The sequence below is a fragment of the Neopsephotus bourkii genome, unplaced genomic scaffold (genome assembly GCF_033783945.1).
Source record: "Neopsephotus bourkii isolate Nb327-2 ecotype Australia unplaced genomic scaffold, CSIRO-AGI_Nbou_v1 NB_1433, whole genome shotgun sequence".
In the NCBI taxonomy this organism is placed as follows: Eukaryota; Metazoa; Chordata; class Aves; order Psittaciformes; family Psittacidae; genus Neopsephotus; species Neopsephotus bourkii.
In genome coordinates, this window is record NW_026901910.1 from 227,994 (window position 1) to 249,187 (window position 21,194).

The 21,194-nt window shown below is 48.2% G+C and overlaps 1 protein-coding gene across 1 annotated transcript in view; it reads right to left on the reverse strand.

The window, feature by feature from the left end:
* Nucleotides 1-824: 824 nt before the first annotated feature.
* KMT2A (lysine methyltransferase 2A) overlaps nt 825-21,194 on the reverse strand; it is a 37,582-nt gene continuing 17,212 nt past the window's right edge. Inside the window, exons 9-36 of the mRNA XM_061368248.1 lie at nt 21,011-21,139; nt 20,057-20,170; nt 18,731-18,877; nt 18,472-18,567; nt 17,556-17,676; nt 16,850-16,963; nt 16,319-16,503; nt 15,618-15,791; nt 14,687-14,797; nt 14,366-14,439; nt 13,670-13,863; nt 13,179-13,285; nt 12,913-13,050; nt 12,028-12,186; nt 11,620-11,737; nt 11,458-11,536; nt 11,059-11,219; nt 10,779-10,964; nt 5,817-10,131; nt 5,047-5,127; nt 4,622-4,686; nt 4,075-4,245; nt 3,433-3,507; nt 3,009-3,183; nt 2,520-2,627; nt 2,039-2,122; nt 1,542-1,671; nt 825-1,165 (exon numbers count right to left, since the gene is read on the reverse strand). Coding sequence (XP_061224232.1) covers nt 890-1,165; nt 1,542-1,671; nt 2,039-2,122; nt 2,520-2,627; nt 3,009-3,183; nt 3,433-3,507; nt 4,075-4,245; nt 4,622-4,686; nt 5,047-5,127; nt 5,817-10,131; nt 10,779-10,964; nt 11,059-11,219; nt 11,458-11,536; nt 11,620-11,737; nt 12,028-12,186; nt 12,913-13,050; nt 13,179-13,285; nt 13,670-13,863; nt 14,366-14,439; nt 14,687-14,797; nt 15,618-15,791; nt 16,319-16,503; nt 16,850-16,963; nt 17,556-17,676; nt 18,472-18,567; nt 18,731-18,877; nt 20,057-20,170; nt 21,011-21,139 — 7,887 coding nt within the window. The 3' untranslated portion in view covers nt 825-889. The remainder of the gene's footprint in view (nt 1,166-1,541; nt 1,672-2,038; nt 2,123-2,519; nt 2,628-3,008; nt 3,184-3,432; nt 3,508-4,074; nt 4,246-4,621; nt 4,687-5,046; nt 5,128-5,816; nt 10,132-10,778; nt 10,965-11,058; nt 11,220-11,457; nt 11,537-11,619; nt 11,738-12,027; nt 12,187-12,912; nt 13,051-13,178; nt 13,286-13,669; nt 13,864-14,365; nt 14,440-14,686; nt 14,798-15,617; nt 15,792-16,318; nt 16,504-16,849; nt 16,964-17,555; nt 17,677-18,471; nt 18,568-18,730; nt 18,878-20,056; nt 20,171-21,010; nt 21,140-21,194) is intronic.

Here is a 21,194-nt window from a genome sequence, read left to right on the forward strand (position 1 = left end):
CTGCTTAACACAAGCTCTCAGGCCGGCTCTCCCCTCGCACTAGCTCCCTGGTGGCAGAGATGGAAACCTGGGACGCCTTGAGCTGCTGGAGACAGGACTTGGGAGGACCACTTCCCTTCTGCACAGCCAGAGAAAGCACCGCTGAAAGGAAGCCTTTGCTCACAAAGATCTGCAGCGCCCCAACTCTTGGCACAAGCCCTGTCTGCCAGAAGACAGCAGGAATTCCCCTGTGCTCAGGCTGGGATTTGGCAGCAAAGCACGAGCCAAACCCTTTGGTCTAGCTGGGGGCTGCTCTGCCCCACTGCCCCAGCTGAGCCCTCCCAGAGGAAGGCAGCCCCATGCAATGCAGCAGCCCCCCACGCGCCGGCTCTCAAGTAGTGTTTTGCAGCACAAGGGACGATGGACACATGCGGTCCTTGGGGCACGGGGCTGGGGCTGCAGCCCTCGGAGGGAACCTCACTCCAACACGGTGCTACTGAACTGACAGAGCCCTCGCATGAGGAGAGCCCCCTCTGAGCCATAAGCCAGCAAGGACGGACCTGCAATCGCTCCCCCATGCTCGAGCCTGTGCCTGGGCTGACCTCTTGCTCCCCTCTCTTAGCATCTCCTGCTCATTGCCTCATGCTAGAAACAAACACTGGGGTCAGGGGAAATGAGAACAGCAAAAACACGATCACGCTGAGGCTCTTCTCCAGTCGCCCATGTCTTTCACAAGGGTAAGTGTGCACATGCGAGACATGAAGATGTGGACTCTGACAGAGAAACAGCTGCCGGCCAGGTCCCGGAGCCCGGCCCGTCTCCACTCCTGCCTCTGGCCTCCCCGGAGGGCGTCACACGAAGCTTTGGTTTGCCCCGGCCCCTCGGGGCTCCCTCGCAGCCGACTGAAGGTCTAGTTTAAAAACTTCCTGCACTTTTTGGCGCCGCAGTTACAGGGCAGCTTGTTGCTGGCATCCTCGATGGGGAACTTGTAGTCGTAGGTGAGCTCCTCCCCGCGGTAGATCTTGCGCATGGCGAAGATGACGATGTGCTTCTGGCCGTCGATGTTGATGACCCGGGAGTAGCAGTTGGGCTCGCAGGAGTGGTTGATGAAGCGGGCCGCGTTCCCGTGCATGGTGGCGTCCACCACTTCCGAGTCGTCAATGCGGAACATGTAGCAACCGATGCCCTAGGCACGAGGACAGGGAGAAGGTTACCTCCAGGAAGTGAGATCAGAGCCACCCTAGCTGACAGCCTAGCTCGTCACAGCCACCCAGCATCAAGCAGAAGGGTAACTGCACCCTCTCTCCGCTCATCTGTGCTTCAATCCTTTCACCGCTGCAGTCTTTGGGTCTGCAAGACTTGACCAAGACCCTTCCCAGCCCACATGAGGAAACAGGGAGTGCTTGTAGAGCTCTGGCAGGAATGGAAGTATCCCGAGGAGCCTGTAAGCCTGATTCACGGTGCTCCGAATGTGGTTTTCACAATAAGCCTGCCCTACCTTCACAGCCACTTTCTAGCTCTCCTAAAGTCTTTAAGAACTTCTGCAAAAGCCCACGACTCACCTTACTGTCGTAGTATTTCTCTCGTTTGTCAGTGAGGATGGAGCGAATGACATTGCCTGAATATTCGATCACCATCTCACCTGCATCGATGTTCCTTTTGCAGAACAGACCCCGGCCATGGATGGGAGACCTGAAAAAGTGACAAGAACAGTGACTGTTTCAAAGGGTACAAGTGAAGCTCTGCAAACACTGCAGAAGAAGGGTTAGTCACCACAGGGATCACCGTGGTACCAGCTCTCATCCATAACATAACACTAACGCCAGGTCCCTCCTGCCCACCTCCAAACACAGGCCTCAGCCCCTCCAAGGTGAGCCAGCGAGGAGTAAGGTTTGTGATGAAGATGGCCTTTCAAATACGTAATGTATGCAGGGAGAAGGAGGAGGGACAACCCCAGACCTGCTTTTTCCCCCTCAATCTTGCAGTCTGTATTCCTAGAAGGCTTCCAGATTTCACCTTCCTCTGTACCAGAGGTGGTGGCACCAGGGCAGAACTGTACCTGTAGACACCAACTGCCTCCTTGGAGGTCTTCTTCAAGTGTCGGAAGCGCATGGGCATTGGCAGATCCATACTAGTCGCCCTCCTAGAACAAAGAAACCCTGCTGAGTGACAACCTTCTCTTGAGAGCCTGTGCCATGTGTTATCTGGGAAGCTTTCCAACATATAATCATCTAGATGCTGCAACACTGCAGCCCACCGAGAACACAAAGTTACCATGGTGCTTTCATATACATGTGAAAGATAATTTCCTCATTTTCCTGCCCAAATTCTCTTCGGATAGTTTCACATTAGCAAGGAAAAGAAACATTAAGTTGAAGACTGGTCTGGTGGTCACCTTCAGCTGACAGCTCTCTAGGAGTCTCCTCTAGATTTGCTCTAACCACCACCACAAAGAACACTGAGCATAACTAAGGCCCATCAGCTCCTTCTGACATTGTAGCCCTATTTTCCCCTTTAAAACTTTAAACCCTGCTTCATACCGGGCTGATTTCAGCTGTACTTCTTCCTCTTCCTCATCATTTGGGTTGTATTCTGGTGGCTGTCGGTGTTTAGAAGCCAAGAAATTAAACATATCAAATGCAGATTTCCTGCAATTTAAAGAGACCAAAGGAAGTTTGCTTTACTGTCAGAAGATAAAGGTGGCACTGTCACAACAGTTTGACCCTTTTACACCTTCTCCAGTCTGTTCCCTCTTAAAGCCTTCTAAGCACCAGGGCAACACCCAAGTTTCTGAGAACCCTGAATGAAAGCACCAGCCAGGAGGTCTTTGTTAAACAAAACAACACCAACAAAGTGGCAGAGAGAAACATGCTAGAGGCAGTATAACTGATTTACATGTGAAACTCACAAACGTTCTTTTTAACGGAGAGCTTAAGTGCTGTAGAGATCTGCTGATTATGCCCCTTCATGGAGTCAGTTAGTGGAGCAAATGGGCCATTAACCTGAAGGATGACAAAGCTCACACTTGCCTCAAGTGGACTTCAGCCCTGGCTGAGCCGTGGGGGTTCAGGGGAGGTTCATTGGCCTCCTCTGGCTTATGAAATCTGAACTTGTAGTTGTGGCAGTGCTTTGCTCCGTACAGTTGCTCAATCAGGAACACGACAGTATCATGGATAATGCCCAGCATCCTCAAACCGTTCACACCTGGAGCAGAAACAGAGCACAGTCAACACAAACTCACTCTGACAGCACCAACCTGGAGCAGAAGGCAGCAGCCTCTCACATACAACAGGAGCATTCCATGGAGCAGCTTTCAATCCTTTCACTGGGAAGCAATTATCCTCCATAAAGCAGTCAGTGACTGCACTGAGCCTCTAAGGCTCCGAGCCCTTCCGAACAGGAAGATGTGCTCACTCTCACACGTGCAGAAGTGGGCTGGGCACTGGCTATTACCTGCAAAGGAGAGCTGCTTCAGCCGGGCATTGGATCGGGCTTCTTGCACTTTGTCTGTCAGTGACTTCCAGGCATCTGCAGACACACAAACAGAGCATGACAGTGAGATCGTGTCCGAGTGGGGGGTACCAGGAGTGCCAACCCCATGCCTTGCTGTGCCTCTTATTTTGCCACAGCTTAGCAGCTTCCCAGTGAAACAACATACCACTGGTGGATGGTATGCTGCTTTCCAACAAATTCTCGTATTTCTATAAACTAATTAGGACTATGAAGTTTGCATCCTTTCATGGTAAATTAAGGTCCTCATGTCCAGTTGCTTCCCTCCTCTCCAAAATTCCCTTTGGCATAAAGTAAGCACCTCAGCAACTGCTCTGGAGTAAATTTAGATATCTCTCTGTCTGATTCACATGGACTACGTAGTGACAAAACATGGCTCAAAACCACTGGTCAGCTGACTAAACAATGAGATATATTCACTGAATATATTCTACTGAAAGAAAAAATCATCAACAGAATCCAGCCATTGTTAGGAATTCGGGTTGTTCTGGGGCTGTAATTCAAGACTTTGATCCTCAGAAGTCCTAACTTTACTTCTAGCAAGGAAAGCTAAAAACAGTGCAACCAAAAGCCAATGGTTCTCACCTTCAATGCTTTCTGCGCAGATCTGAAAACCGTCATCACTAGAGATCTCAAAAACCAAACCTTTCTTGTGTTTCTTCTCACCCAGACACTCTTTTCTCTTTTGCTCTTGCTGAAGCCAAAACATAAGTGGGGAGCTGAAAGTGCTCTCTTCTTCCTCAAAAGCTTTTGAGCCTGGAAAAGACAGGAGGAGCATGAAGACAGAAACTGGGTTGAGTGACATTTTTCCACTGGCTGTTCCATGACAACATTCCTGACTAACTTGCCTTTTGACCTGTAAACCTGTCCAAGAAAAAAATCTAGACAGTGCTATAGTAAGTGTGAAATCTCAAGTGCTGAAATTCCCACAAACTTAAAATAGACATACAATTATTAGTCTCATATCTATTAATAGCCAAGAAACCCTTCCTCCCCTCACAGCAAGAATACCACAGTTATCAGCTCTGAGGTTTTTCCCAAGAGAGTGAGACACACAAGCCCTGAACTTCCAGGTACTCATCTCCAGACCTGGACAATCCCAAGACTCGGTGCTTTTGAAGAAGTGACATACCTGCATTCTCTTGCTCACTTGTTGCACTTTGTGTTGACTGAGATTCTGCCAGCACTGACGTTTGCCTTGGGGGGGAAAGAGGAACACAGAGAAAAATATTTAACAACCTGCTTCATTTCCTCACCAGGCTGAAGAGCTGCCTATAAAATCTGAGAACTAGACAGATACAATAACCTTTGTGCTCTGACATCAGTTCTATTGGAAACAAACCAGCAGGCTTTACTCAGTGGCATTCCTTTCTGAGGCATTTATTTCTCTGTGGGTAGCAGTTTAACCCAGTACAGTCTGTGACCTGTTCTCTGTGTTAGTCCTACTCAGTGACCGAGGCTCAGCCAGCACATGGTGAGGGGTCATCTCCTCAGCCAGCTGTGGCTTCCCAGAGATACACACAACTTCACTGATGGAAATGTCTGTTGAATGCTTACCCTGCAGACTGGCCACATGGCTTCTGCAATGACTGATCTGCGCTTGCTGGATCCTGTGTATCTGCCTTCAGAGGAGCAGTCCTGGAACCAAAAAAGTTAGGAACACTGAAAATACCTGCCAAGCCACATGTGCTGTGAGTGAGACTGGAAAACGGCAACAGATCCACTGGGAGCTGCTGCGAGTGATTCAGCAGTTCACAGAACTGCAGGAGTAGAAACGGAGGTACAAGGAACCAGATCACACTTCCAGCACCACAGCAGAATCCAGACTTGCACTTCAACAGGGAGGAGGAGCAAGAAAAAGTGTCCTGGCTGTTTCAAAAGAGTAAGCTGTTGAAAGAGGTCTGGATCGATGTTTTATGAATCAGACTCATTACAGGACAGGAAGGCAACCAAGGAATTGCACAAGTGATGTGCAGTGTTTCTCAGTTGCCAGCAGAGGGACGTTACTCTCAGTAAGAGCAATCATTTTGGAGACCCTGCCACCCTTTGGAGTGCCATTTTCTCCTCTAGTATCTCTAAACTGCTTTTTAATTTGCCAGAACTGGCAACAATGAATAATGTCCTCACAACCCTGATCCTCAAAGCCTTAAGCTTTCCACCCTTCCCCCTCCAGAAGGGATACTCTTTTAGGTACCTACTTTCTGCTGGCAGCTGTGGCTTTTATCTTAAAAATTGCCCAACAGAAAATTTGCTGTGGAAATGAGTGTGATTCTTCCTCATATCATTACAAAACCTCAGGGATGAGCAGAACCAAATACTCCTCTTACCCTGCAGCTGAGACCTGGGGTACAGCGACAGCCCCTCTCTCAGGAGCATGTGCTTCAGAGGGACCGCTCCACAAGTGAGATGTTTTGTGCTTCTTCCCATTCCCTTTGTCTAATGACGGCTGAATGCGTTTGATTTTCGGCTTGGTTTTTGTGGGAGCCAGTGCGGAGCTGCTGGCTGACTGCTGGCCAGAGGAGGGGGAGCCTCCGGGAGACGCAGAGCTGGCGTGCATCACGGACGAGGAAGCCTTGCTTTGCTCCAGTCCAGTATTACTGGGAACGTCTACCAGCTGTGGAAAGCTGGACAACTGCGTTGTGGCCGAAGCTGTGCCGAGGTCCAGCTGGGAGGAAGCCACCCCGGTTTTGTTGGCCAAGAGCTGCGTCATGTGCTGAAGCTGGTAAGAGCCTTCCGGGTCAGCAGAGGAGGGAGCAACTGTCATGCCCATCGTCTGTGCTGAAGGCAGAACGCATATGCTTGATGCAGCTGTCATTGCTGCTGTAGATGGAGTCTGGGATGCTCCCAGTTGCGAGAACATCCCAGAACTTGGTGGTAAAGTCATGTGCTGTTGCTCCTGACCAAGACCAAGGCTTTGCTGACTAGCTTTGATCAGAAGGTTGCTTATCGACCCAATGTCCCCTAATAATCCAGGGCTAGTTAATGTTACCGAACTTTGTCCCAAAACGTGACCGGGAACTGACCCACCGGTGCTCGGTGCTGCCGTGGCCTGCATGGACACGACGTTCAGCACTGAGGAACTCGAGGCCAGGCCCGACACAGGCCCTGCAGGGAGGTGGCTGGCCTCTGGCCCAATAACACTGGAAGATGTGCCTACGGCAGTGGCGGTCCCACCTTGTGGGAGCAGCGATGCTTGCTCAAAATACATGACCCCAGACTTGGACCGTTTGATAATATTGGGGACGGTCCTGTGGGAGGTGGAGTTTGCAATAGCTCCCAAATCCAGCGGGTGGTTGGAAATTTGGGAAGGAGCAAAATTAATTAAGGTCATATTGGAGACCATATCAGGAGGAGCTATAGCAGAAGGGGTTCCCGAGGGAGCCAGCTTCTTGCTCTTCCGTGACTGCAGGCGAGATATGGGCCGCTTCTTGCCCAGGGCAGTGGCTGGAGTAGTGGCTGCAGTACCCAGGTCTGTCCTCTGACTAGCTTCAGACACCAAGAGCTGAGGATCGGGGGGCGGCTGCACCCCGATGAGAAGACCTGGCGAAGGACTGCTGATGTTTGGTGGGAAGCCAGTCTGAGCAGCGGTGGAGAAGGGATGGATATGCTGGTGATGGGACATGGGCAGCAGCCCCTTGCTTGTGGGAGGGAACAATGACTGAGAGGAGGGCAAGCTTGGATTTAATCCCGTGGTCAGCGTGAGGCCGCTGCCCATGGGCCCCAGCACTGAAGCGTTGGTCTCCATCACACTCTGCGCAGAGCTAACGGAAGGCGTTAGCTGGATCTTCTGAGTAACGCCGTTGGGAAGAGTTTGGAGGACGTACAGCGGCTGCATGTTTTGGTTGACTACCAGCAGCTTCTCTGCGGCCGGCTTGAGGTGGGGTGGCGTTGTCTGCACCGCAGCATTGGAGATCTGAGAGGGGCCGGGGCTGTCTGTGGAGTTTGGCACGTACTTCTGGCTCTGGAGGGGAACGGTGGGCGATACTGGCACCTGGATACCTGGAGTCCCGCTGTTCCTTGTTAAATCCTGATTGCTGCCGTGCCCTTGCTCGACAGGGCCACAGGGCGGGCTGGCTATGTGCTCCGTGTCTATGTGACCCTGAATGAAGTGGTCGGGAGTTATGTGCCCTTCAGGGCTGGGGTCTACTCCCGGGCTGAGGAGAGCTGCATCGCCTTCCCCCGAGGCAGATTTTTCTGTGACCGTCACTCTCTTCTCCCCAGACTCCGTGGAGGGCAAGGCGAGCATCGACCTCTCCCCCGAGGAGGAGAGCGAAGACTCCGAGATGACGGCGAGCCTGTTGTGATTCTGGCTGGGCACCGTAGGGCTGCGAGTGGTCAGAACAGAGAGGTCGGAAGGAAGCTCCAGCGGCAACTCGAACTGCTCCTCTGCCGATATGGAGGACGAGACGCTGCTGTCCACTGGCTCGGCGGTGGGCAGCTGCTGAGAGAACACCTCAAACAGACCCATATCCTTCCCACGGTTGCTGTCGAGACCCAAACCTTCCCCCAAGGTTAGAAGTTCAGAGGATGAGGACTCTGGACTTTCTCCCAGTGCCTGCATAGACGGCGTGTTCTTTAGTACAAAGTCCATGATGTCGGAAGGGAGGATGTTCCCACAGTCATCGCTGTTGTTATTGTCAGAGTCAGATTTCAGGAGTTCTGTGTTGAAAGTGTCCAACAAGTTCTTGTCAGAAGGTGTGCTGGCGTGAGCCCTGCGGCTCGTTTCCAGAGAGCTCAGCTGAGCTTCCAGAGAGTCCTGACCTTGTGCTTTAACCCTGCTCACCGGATGGCAGTTATCCATCTTTGAGTCGCTTTTGTGGACAGAGGAGCTCTTGGTGACTTGCACTTTCTCACCGGCATCTTCACCTCTATCTAGCTTTAAGTTCTCCGTTCCATTTTCCTTACTGCTCCTTTTACTTACTTGACTGACTTTTCTTGTGGTCGCCGTGACGCTTGTATCACTTTCAGTTCCATCATCCACACCGTCCAGCTGGGAGATTTTGGGGAGATCACACTGCTCCTCCTCCCTGAACAAGCTGTGGGACGCAAGCCTCTCCTCCGCGCTCGAGGAAACCACCGTTCTAGTGAAATTGTAGTAATACAAGTCGTCTTCATCTGATGTGCTCAAGTCATCCGCGCCGTCCACTTGTCCTTCTGCAGACCGCTTCCCCCGCTTCTTCCCAGTCGAGTTACTGTAGAAGGGAATGTCTTCCTCTCCATAAGACCTCACGCCATACAGAGGAGTCAGTCCAAAGAACATATTGGATCTGGCCCTAGCACTTCTCCGTGGATACCTCCGCTTGTACGAGCCCTCTTCTGGAGGTTTAGCTCCATCCTGGAGCAGCAAGCTGTTATCTTGAACAGGCAGGTTTTCATATGTGTTATTCTGTGATTCCTGTGCTGGCGCTTCATTTGGACTTCCCTGAACTACAGGGTTATCTTCCTGGCTTTCCGAGGTTGAGGAGGACTCTGCCATCGCAGACAGTTCTACCCCTGCAGGCTGAGCCTCAGCATCGCTTTCTGCCTGTGCGTTTTTAGACTGGTTTTCACCTTCCATCTTGAGCGGTGTCAGAGTGACTTTAACAGTGCGCTTTCTAGGTGTTGGTGATTCCCTGGGGGCCACTTCCATCTGTGCTGCAGAACCTTTGGATGGCCCTTGGGAAGGTGGGGACTTATCGCCAGCTTTTTCAGCAGGAATACTGTTACACAACCTCTGGCTAAGCTGTTCCGTTGCCAAACCCTGATTGGTGAACTCTGGTTTCAGGTTTCCTTCACTGCTGCCTACTGCTTGACTCGAATCTGTAAGAGGTTTCAGGGAATGCTTCTCTTTGAAACTGTCTTTCACTAACTTCTTCCCCTTCTGACGCCTGTCTTTAGGGGCAGAAACCACCTGCTCACTCGCTGCAGGAGGCCTGCTATTTACTCCAGCAGACTTCAAGGTCTTGGCATCCATCTCATCAACCACGGCTGTTTTCTCCAGCTGCACAGGTTCCATGTGCTGATCCCTGTCTTTCCTTGGGCCTCTCTGATGCAAAAGTGGGAAGGATATTGCCTCTTTGGAAGAAAATGGTCCTGAACATTCTTGAAAGGTTCCTACTTTAGCATTCATCTCTGCGCCCGATGAACTGGTTGGCTGAATGGACATTTTGGAGTTTCCCCCAGAAGCAAAACTATGAGCTGAATAATCTGGGTCTTTCAAGGTCGGTGTTTTTGTCTTCTCTCCTTTAGAAGTCACACCTTTAGCTAGCAAATCCAAACTGGCTGAATGTCCTTCTGTAGACTGAGAGGCATCCAGCTGGTAAGTTTTACTTCCGCTTATAGCTGCTGTCTTCTGGGAGCCTGAACTGGTGGAGCAACTTTGAACTGGAGCACTTGGAGTACCCACATTCACCGATCCCACAAAGCGGTCAGTGCTCTTGATGCTCGGCTCGTGCTCTGAGGAGGACCCCATGCTGGAAGCTGCAGATCCGCTGTGCCTGGAGTAAGTGTTCCCAGCTCGTGGAGGGGAAATCATCCGGAGTTTTGATTGCTGCTGTGACAAAGAGGAGGTGCTGTGTCTCCGAGAACCGATGCTCTTCAGTCCAGAGGACAGCAAAGGATCTCCTACAGTCACTATTTCATGGGTCACTGGTGTAGGACTTCCTGAGAAAATAAGGCAAGAAAGACTGTCGAGTGATCTGAAGGCTCCATGATCAATGCACACCCAATCCCTTCAGTCAAGACACCAGAAATGAAAACCTTTCAGTGCAGTAGCATTCACATAATGATGATAGCTGAGCTGGCTATTAAATACCTGATACTGTCAATTAGTATCAACTCAGAAAGCAGAGTTGATAGGTTTGCATCTCAGCATTCTGTACCTCAACTTCTGATCTGAATGTTCAACATTGCATTGAAACAAAATGTGACCCATTGATACAGAAACAGCAGCTGAGTTACAACAGCAGATTTCCAACTCTCTCTAGAAAAACACCAACTGAAATGAGAAAGTCCCTAACCTGTACTACAGGTCTCCTGCAGTGGTGCTACTGTACTGCCCACACACAGCTTTCATCATCCCAGGCAGTTTTTGATTCAGTCATACATTTCTCAACAGGCCATCTCTACTCTATTTTCAGAGCTTTCCCGCCCTCAACCCTACTGCCACAGCACTGTTTTCTCTAGCAGCAGAAAACTAAACACATCCTGAAGGAAGCTATAGAAGACAGGAACCAAACCAGAATTATTTCCAAACAAATAAAAGAAACCTCTCCAAAACCAAAGGTCAAATTCAACAACACTTGAAGTACCTGCAGAAGGTAATGGCCTTGAGCCGGGAGACCTCTGTGCGGCTGGGTAAGTTGGTGTCCTGATCCTAGGACCCTTTGAGAGCAGTGGATAGTAACAGGAACTAGAGGTCTGAGAATGCAAGGGACGATCTGGTGATGGTGGGTTTACAATTTCAGGTGTATTTTGGCTCTCTTTAGGTAGAGTTTCTGTTGTATAAAAGAGAAACAGTGGTATAAGCTGTCGCTGAACCCTAAAAGCTATGATCTGATAAAGTACTTTTGGGAAGTTTTAAAAGATCACCTGTAAGGGGAACTGGGCTATGGGCAATTGTTCTGTTATCATCATGCTCTACAGTGCTGTTGATGTCAGGTTCTATGACTGGTGGTCGGCACTCCATGATCTTGCAGGTATACACACAGCGCTTCCTGGCATCTGTTGTGCTCCAGTACACCCTGGAGCACCTGGAAGATAATTCCAACATAAACAAGTTTACTCAACAGTAAGCAAATCTCATCATTCCTACGTTATCTTTTCAGTTTCTCAAAGGCTTCCTGCACAACGTGCTGCACACCCAGCTTAGCTGTGAGATTCCCAAACAGCAGAGGAAAGCTACAGACCATTTTAACTGATGTTACTTCAGTGCTGGTTTGGCATCTAACATACTAAGAGACATTTAATCATGCAACAACTCATACTCACTGATAGCCGATGGGAAACAACTTATCCTCACAGTCTGAGAGGTCATTCAGAATTCCTAAACAGTCTATCGTCATTGAACCTGAGCAGAAAGAGGAACAGAAGGGGCTGTCAACCAGGTTCCAGCACAAAAAGTGGATTACGTGTGCAGAGACTGGATCTTACCGATCATCATGTGGATGTTCTCTGGTTCCAAGCCACTGAGAAATTTTCTTCTCAAACTGATCCCTTCAAAGTCCACAAAGACTCTCCTAAGAACTTCAAACCCATTCTCAGGAACCACCTGGAAGAAAGATCCACAAAACTAGCTGTTATTTTTAAAGGAACCGCCATATGTATGCTACATAGCCTGTCTTACTCAAGCTTCAGTTTGGTCGTTAGGATTTTCAGCTGCCAGACAGTGTCACCTGCCAAACCTCTTCATGCCAGCCCTATCACTGAGTTCTTTTTAGCAGCACTGTGGTCAGGCCATTGTTAGGAAGGAACACGTTCAACGTTAATTTCTAGAGAGTGCTGACAGTTACAGGCCTACCCCACCTTCAGGCGAGGCAGGGGGTGAAAGAAGAATCTCACCTCTCCTTTGATCAGGTCACGATGCCTCTGGCAGTAAACTTTCTTATCGTCCAGAAAGACGCAGTTCTTGGCTCGTGAGCACATGAAATGGTAGTTACTTGTACAGGAAGTGAGGCAGCAGCCTACTGTGGCGCCCGACTTCTGGCAGAACTCACATCTCTACAAAAGTGAAATAAAAACCAGTTGACAATTAACCTCCTTTACACCCAGGCCACCATTACCGTTGTCAGCTGGGGTTTTGGCACAGAGAAGAGTTTAAAGTAATGCCTGACCTCCCACTTCATTTCCACATCCGTGACTCACATGCATGAGCGAGACATGGAGGAGGAGGCGAGAGGAAGAAGATCCCTCACACACAACAACTTTTGCATTTGCTTCCTCCAGGCCCCAGACTTCCTTGCTTGTACTCCAGATCCAGGCACCATATTTGCAAGCTTCACTGATTCATGTGACAATTATTTCTCCTGCACAGAGTATTCCCCAAGTGGGCAGCACAGTAAGAGCAGTCTGATTCCATCCCTTATGCTGTTTCAATGAACATTTAGCACCAACTGATGCAACAGTAAAACAGAATTTGGACAAACTGATTTCTAGTCGTGCTTCCAGTCTCATTTTGCTCTCCTGGAAAGTAACCATCAACCAATTCACAACAGGAAGTTAGTTTCCCAAGACTGCATGGCAGTTCAGAAAACAGGCGCCACTGTCCTTTTTTGCACTACTTAACAGAGTAGCTACATGCAAGCTCCATATCAACATCTTTTATGTATACTCCAAGGTGAAAATGCTCCTTAATATACAAAACACACAAGGAATCTTTTAGCTGGGTTCGTGTCCTTATTCTGTGTGAGTGTGAAGCTTAACCAAGCATTCTTCCCTTCTACCCACCAGCTGCTTTCCCCGGATCACAGCCATGTGCACGTTCTTCAGAGAGCCATCGTCATCTTCAAATACTTCTGCTGACCATAAAGCACAGTTCACATGTGTCCATTCATTTTGGCCAATGTAGAGAAGACGTCCAGCATCCTAAGGAACAGAAGGAAAAGTTCTTTTTGAATGTTCCAAGAGACACAGCAATGCACAAGCAGCATCTGGCCTACCCATGGTAGTGATTAAATGAGCTCCCATTACACAGGCATGGGCCAGGTACTCACGTTAGCGCTGTCGTCGCCATACTTCAGGCACAATGCACACTGCCTGTTGTCTTCTACATCTGGAGGTGGGTTAAGCTCAGGACTGTCCTCTCGGCTTCTGTCAGAGCCTTACGGTTAAAAGAGAGAACTCTGTTTATTCTTGAAAGCCAGGGAGGCAAAAATTCATCTGGAAAGACTGTCAGTAAGAGAACAGGGTAGAGGAGCCAAACAGTAGCCTCAAGCTGTCAAACAGCCAGCTTGTCAAGCAAGGCAAGGCACACAGCAGGCTCTACACAGCCCTTCTCAGGGGGAGGCAAGGCAAATATGTCTGAGCCCCAGCTCAGCTCAGAAACATGGCATGTGTAACAGTCTCTGAGTGACTGCAGGTCACAGAGGTCTCCAGAATCCTTCAGTCACATACAGAACTAGCACCACCCTTGCTTTACGACTAGAAGGTTTAGAGTGAAGACCCCTGGGTTTGGGACTAACAGTGCTGCAATCTGTTTTCTTACTAGAGATAGGTGGCGTAGGAGGATGCAGAGGAGTGGGTGAATCTGGCTCTCCAGGCCCTTTGGGTTTTGGAGCAGGGATGATCTTCTTCATCAGAGGGGGCTGCTCAGTGCGGTTGTTCTCTTCACGCTCCTGCCACTGAGCGTAATTGTGGTCAAGTGAAGGCGGCAGAACTGCGTTGGGCAACATACCACTGCTGAAAAGCAACAGGAGCAGCTGTCAGACCTGACTACACCAGAGGACCTTGAGCCCTGGCCAGCAGCACCACTGACATTCAGTCCACAGTAAAAACCCCTTTAACTACTCCCAGTCCCCGCATGCTCTCAACAAAGGCCACAACACTCACATTTGAAGGTTTGTGATGTAGCTGGCTGTTTCTTTTGAGGGTAACAGATGCAGAAGGAAGGCCACACTAAATGGGAGTGAGGAGGAGGGGGAAGGAAAGACAGGACTGACAAGACAACAGACAACACATCTAGATCTAAATAATGTTTTTGGTTGTTCTGCTTTAGAGCAAGGAAGTGTATACAAAACCTGGGGATGGGATTACTGTTTAACAACTTCAAACCAAACCAAACCAAAACAAAAAAGGGAAAAGGAAAAACAGAAACAGAAAACCCAACCCTCTTGTGATACTTTTTGCTTAGACAGCTGGCAAACCGCAGGGTGCCACAGTCAGAGGCAGAACAATTACTTACTTGCTTGTTACTTTATTTGGCTCCCAAAATCTGGACTTTTTTACACTGAACCATGGAAAAACACGTTCCATTTGCTGAAGGAAAACAACACTCTGTTAGAAACGTTATACAACATGCCAAAAATTCAAAGACATTCAGGCAAGATCTACTCTAAACGCACAACCAGTAAGATTTCATTAACATCAACAACTCTGACAATGTATTATTTTATTCCTGGAAATACCCAAGCAATACCAAGCGTGACAGACCCTTTGGATTCCAACAACAACAAGCAGTAGTATGATACCAGGCAGATTTCAAAACAACTGTAGTCCAGCTCACCCGGATGAAGAAGGACTTGACCATGCTATTGGCTTTCTTCACTTCTGGCTGCCCTCCATCGGAGTTAATAGCTGCTTGAATTATCTTCACAATATCATCACTGAAATCCAACTGTAAGAAAGCCCCAACATTTCATATCAACAGGATGTCTCTTGCACAGCTACACCACCCACTTGCTTTTTAAGGCATCAAGTGAGCATCCAAATGACTGGAAGACTGAACGAGAGCACTGACTTGAAGCAGCGAAAAGGTTTATTTGTAAAGAAACGAGCAGTCCTCTGCATTTGCACCCTGGCTGCAGAACTGTGACACCCACCACTGTTCACTTCTTCCTTCTACCAGGACATGACTGCTGAGTAGTTTTAAACCACCTAAGCTGGCTAACTCACAAGGACTTGGCTAAAACCTGGCTACAGCATGTCTGCCCAGTGCTTTGCAATATACATTTCTCCTCAGGATTATGGGCTCCATAGGGAAAAAAAGAGGAAAAAGCTGTTCCCTACAAAGAGAACTGGTCCAGTCAATGCTAGTGTTGTGTATAAATGACCCCTAAAGAGATCATTCCTGCACAGATTAAGTATCAGTTTCCAGATAACTGAATGTTCTTGGAGTTACCTGACTAGGCCTTCAGCTAGAACTTGTACATGAAATATACTCCATCCTGTTTCCATCAACATCAATACCTGACTAAGAGCTAAAGGGATTTAACCAAGTGCTGCTGCTGGTTGGAGTGACCCATGCAGCAGTGTAAATTCTATGTCTTGGAACCAATGTTAACATGGGCACCAGTCAGAGTAATTTTTAGAAGCACATTAACCTGTCTCCTTGTTCATAAAGAAAAGGCTTAAGCACACTCAATTCTAAATCCCACGGGTCATAAAACCATTCATAGGCTCTGTCATTTGAGGGGAACGCAAAACCTTTGACATACCACGGAAATGTAACTTCCTTGATCCATTTTTCTTTTCACTCCTTCCAGATCCAGAGGTTGCTGCTCCTCCTGTTTACTGACTTCTGTTAGGACAGGAGGGTCGGGACCTTCAGGAGAGCTTCTGGACGGGATACTCTCTTCTGTCTCGGGGTTTAAATCAGGTGGTTTTGCTGCCTGTTAACATCAGCAAACAGACAGAGGGACTTTGGCTATTGAAGCGTGGCTGCTACTCGTGACATACTCCCAGGCACACTTACAGGCTCAGAGATTCTCACTAACATGAAAGAAAGGAGACTCAAGTTCTGAATAAAGGGACAAAAATGAAAAAGTCTTAACTTTTCTGCTGCTGTCCTGCAAGGCACACAGCAGGGCAGAGTGACCAGCTATCAGGATGAGACTCATCTTTCAGAATTCTTATTTCTGAATATGTATTTCAAAACTAAGATCCCATTTATCTGTCAACAAAACACCATCACAGAGCTAAATCCTCCCACTCCTTGAAGAAATCTACCCTATTTTTTCTTCTTAGCCTCACAAATTGTACTGTAGGTACCCACTCCTTTGTCTCCATAGGAATGAAGAAAGAAAACAAAACTTGCAGTCTGTGTCATTCCAAGTACACTAAAGGCAGTGAGATGTACAGCGATGCCAGGCAATGCTTCAGGCCAAGAAGATGTGAAGGGCCATGAGGCTCCACTTACCTGCCGATAGCGCAGCAAGTGGCTGGTAGTTCTGGAATTCAAGAGGGCTGTTAAAACCTGCCGTAGGGAAACCTGCAGCTCCTTCTCCAGCGCCAGCCGCCACTCCGCAGGATGCTGCTCTGTGCAGTTAATGCAGGTGTACGCTACGCTCTCCGGCAAGTTCGAGAGTATCTCATACATTTCATCTGCAGATAAGGAAAGGTAAAATAACAATCTGAAGTACTTTACTGAAAGATAGCTACAGGGAAAACCCCTTCTCTGCACTTACTACCTGAAACCCTTCCCATGTAACAAAAGCATCTTGTGTGCTAACTGAGCAAAACTGTGCTTGATATGCAAGTCCTTCACCTTCAGGGCACTACTAGTATTAGTCCTGGTTTACCTGTGGCCACTCTACAGATGGTCTTGAGGGAGGTCACAACAGGTGAGGGTGCTGATATTACAGTCTAGCAGAAAGGTCCCAACATCGATCACTTTGGTCTACTCACTGCCCCATGTTCTTAGTGCCGAGGAGACAAGGATTTGCCTTACCAGAGAGGTTTTCACATTTGGAATGCACCCAGCGGTCGCATTTCCCACACTGCATCATCTTGCTCTCATAATCATCGTCATCGTAGCATTTATCACAGAGAGGACAAAAATTTCCTGCCAACAAGAGGTGATGTTTATCAGGAGTTCAGCTGCCACACACGTCTGTTAAAGGCTATGTGGTTATTTACTAGTGTACCAAAGAAGCAGCTCTCAGCTGCCAAGACAGTTGCATCTGCTTTTACAACACTGCAAACAATAGCCACAAAAAGAAACTTCTTGGAAGAATCCTTACCGCTCTAGAATACCATTACTGGGTACCCATTTTTTGGGAGTGGAGAGCCTAACAAAATACTACATGCTGTTACCTTTACAGAGTAAAGCAAGAGCACAAAGGTGACATGCAGGTGGAAAGAAATTAGGTGGAACAATCAAGATTTTCTCTCCTGAACTTCTTCCCCAAAGAGCCCAGCCCCTCCTGTGTACAAAGGCACCATGTAAAGTAACTGACACAGGAAGGAACAACCGCTTTACGACAGGAATTCTGTTACTCCTACTAAGTCAGGAGTCTTTAGGCCAGGTTCAGACCCTTTTTGCATTGTGAGCAACTCAGCTGCCCCACAGCCCCTCTGCTCGCTCTGCACTGACGCTAACTCAAACCCGAGCACCCAGCGAGGCTCCTGCTGTAAAGAACCCCAACTGTACATACCTTTAGCAAAGAGTTTGGCACAATCATGACACAGCGAGAAGTCGTGGGACCACTGTGCATCCCACCCTTTGCCTGGCGTTGTTGATCCACAGCTCTTGCAGCGAACACATTTGGTGCATATCTGGAAAAGGAATGTTTGGCAAGAGTTATTTCTGTTACCCAGAACAGAAATATCCCTATGCTTTGGTCCTAAGGATACAACTCACTGTTTTTCTTACTTAATGAGTGCAGGGAGCTTATACAGCAGCAGAATCAGTTTCAGATACTGAAACTCCCACTAAAAAGAAAGAGCTCCCTCTGTTTACAGTAAGAAGGTGATAATGCCACAAGAAAAAATGAAAATAAATCACAATAGAGTTTTTCTGCCCTCCTATTTGCACTGACAAAAATACCTCCTTTCCCTTCATGTAAACAGTGCACATAGTTGTGCCATTTCTTCTGACCTGTCTTATAACAGTTTTCCAGCTCTGAGACTGTTGTACTACAAAACACCTAGAACCTGTTAGCACTAAATACAAGTGCACTAGAGGCACCTGTTCAGAACAAAAGCTCTAGAGACACAAACCAGTGCATTAATGCACATTGTCTCTCGGTACCAGTATCTGCTGGGAAGTCTGTTAACAAGGCAAACACTTTCATTCTAAAGAGCTTCTTCCATGTCCTAGGATTACGATCAGAACAATTACCACAACTAAAAAATGTGTCACCTCTGTAAAAAGTCCTGCTTGTTTGAGATCTTATCTACAAGACACCTATTTCCTACCACCTATTTCCAAATGTACCTTCTGATGTAACAGGCACCTGCCTTTAAAAGTGAAGTGACTGCATCAGAACAAGACATGTGCAGAGCTCTGGCCCACAGCGTTATGATCAGTCAACATGTGAATCACGCAGAAGGAAATAAAGAAACCCTCACCCAAACTTTCTTTTTCTTGGTGGGCTTTGTTGGGTAGTTTGGGCCCAGGCACTCCGGGTGATAGCTGTTTCGGCACTTGTTACACTCCAGCAACTGCTGCAAGAAGGAGGAGAAAAAGCATTGGAGCAGAGACCCCAGAGGGGTCTGCTTTTGGTTACATTTGCTCCCCCGTCAGGGCAAGAGGAAGAAGCTGCCATGAAGCAACTCGCGTGTGTCCTGCCCAGCGTGGCGTGGGGTCCCCGCCGGGGTTTGGGGGTACCTTGGTGGCCTGGTGCTGTCTCCCACACACGTGGCAGAACTTGCAGCGACGGCAGCACCAGTTCTCCAGCTGGTCCTCCAGGGGCCGCTCGCTCTCCTCTAAGCAGAACTTGTGGAAGGGCTCACAACAGACCTGACAATACACAAACTGCAAGGGGGGAGAGGCAGGTTTTAGCAAGTCAGAAGCTGCTCGGAATTCCCAAACAAGCCCCCTCGTGCTCCAAACTACTTTGAATTCTGCTCTACAGCTGACACAAGGATTTCTACTGGCATATTTTAGGAAGGAAACTGTGCGTGTACTTCACATCGCCCAAATACACGTTCGTCTACCCAGAGACTTGCCTCTTAGCAGCAAATGGGAGTCTGGGACACCTTATCAGTGTTCTGAGCATTGGCAAAGACCTAAAGGGCTCTTCAGGATCGCCTTCCCTTGCTGTACCACAACCCAACTGCACAAGAAGAAACAGTGCAGAAGGAAGGGGCAATGCAGAGCAGAGAGACATCTCTCCCTCCATTCAGCTTAGGTGGCCCATTTGAAAGCTCTTCTATGTATCGCCCTACAAGGCTGGTCACATCACAGAAAGAATCATCCTTGGGGCAGGAACATAGCAGGCTCACAGAGGACACCAGAACAGTCTGTCCCCTTGAGCAGCCTGACTGAGAAGGAGATGTCTCCATGACCCACTGAACCTTCATGGTCCTCAAACAGGTACACCGATGTCCACATATATAGGACTGAACCCTCTTCCCCCTAGGTACTGGGCACTCATAACCAAGCCTTTTCTAGAGCGTTACCATCACCTTCTGATGGCAGCTAGCCAGAAGATGTTGAGAAGCACCTATCTGTACCTGGAAATGCATTTAGCACATCTTATTGCAGCTCTTTGTGCAGCACCAGAATCTTTCCAGTCACATTTCAGTAACAGTTTGTGGCTCTCAGCAGATACAGACGTACCTGGGAAAGCCAACACCACCTGAAGCCCTCTAAGATTACTGGGCAGCCTTTCTTATCTCAAGTGAAAAGCAAGCAAAGCCCCTGCTTCACATCAGACGTGGGATTCCAAATTAAGAGGAGATGCGGGTGCTCTCTGATGTGCTGCTACTCTATATGTACTACAGTTCACCTCCAGAGTGAGCAGCTCAGAAACTGATTTTCAATACCTTGCATTTTAGCATCTTGTGACAAATTTTACAAGGACAGATTTACAGGTATTATTTTCATTTCTCAGGGATTAAGGTCACAATACTCTCTGCGTATGGCTGTATTTATGTCCGTAACAACACGGTGCTGTAACTAAGCGATTGACAGCAGAACGCAATGCTTTACCTCCACATGTCCACTGCTGGCACAGAGAAAACAGACCACCCTGGGAGTAATAGGTACCGAGGTGACGATGCCTAACCCACCCATCTCCCAAACATTCTCCACTTCACAGTCCTCCTGAAAGCACAAAAGGACACATCACCATGCAGAACAAGGCAATACAACATCAGTACAAAGTGCTCACACTGCTTTACACACTTGGGACCTGCAGTTAAGCGGCCTCCAACTGAAACCATTTCAGCTTCTGCCTTGGTCTACTTTAGAGTCCCACCTCGGCGCTGGTCTTGCCGAGAGAGCTCAGCAAAGCCCTAGCCTTCCCCTATGGAAAGCAAGCCTAAGGAACGAGACAAGGCTTTTCACGATTGCACAATTAGTACTGAAGGTGGAATTTCAGAAGAATTATACTTTATTAAAGCTCCATATTTTATAAAACACTTAAGAGATCCCACTATAAGCTCCATTATCAACACTTATAGATGGACTGAAAAATTCTGATTAGGAAAATATGCATGTTTATTATTTCAACACTGTTGTTCAAAAAAGTACAGGATTTCTCATTCGAACCCCCAGATATACCCCAAATGTCTTGAATTACAAGTTACTAACATTTCCCCAAATCTTGTTGGCTCAAGTTGTGGCAAGGTTTTATAGTTCCATCTTAATGGAATCATTCTTCATAAACCTCCCATTCTCGCCCATCCTCACACATTGACAGTTAAGGTTTTAAAGCTTTAAGTCTCTCTTCGTCCAGTACTCTAATTATAAGGAAAACAAAAAGGCATAACCAGCTTCTAAGAATCAACCGAGTGACTTGTCCTGAAGGCTCCTATTTGCAGCTCTCTCTGAACGGAACCAGACACACACACTTAGAAGTCACTGCCAGCACTCTTGAGGGACTCTAGCTCCAGTGATTAGAGGCAGGTAACATTCAAAGACTTAAAACATTTTGTCCTCTACCTTGAAATCCACTCGGATTCTGTGGACTCCATCTGTAGGTGGCTTTTGCTTGGAACTGCTTCCGTTAGTCAGAGTGCTGAGCAAATTCAGCGTGCTGCTCTCTGGCTTGCTTATAGGAGGGGGCTTTTCCTAGTCAAGTAAAGGAGCCGGCGTTAATCCCAACCCTGAACGTCAGAACTCCACC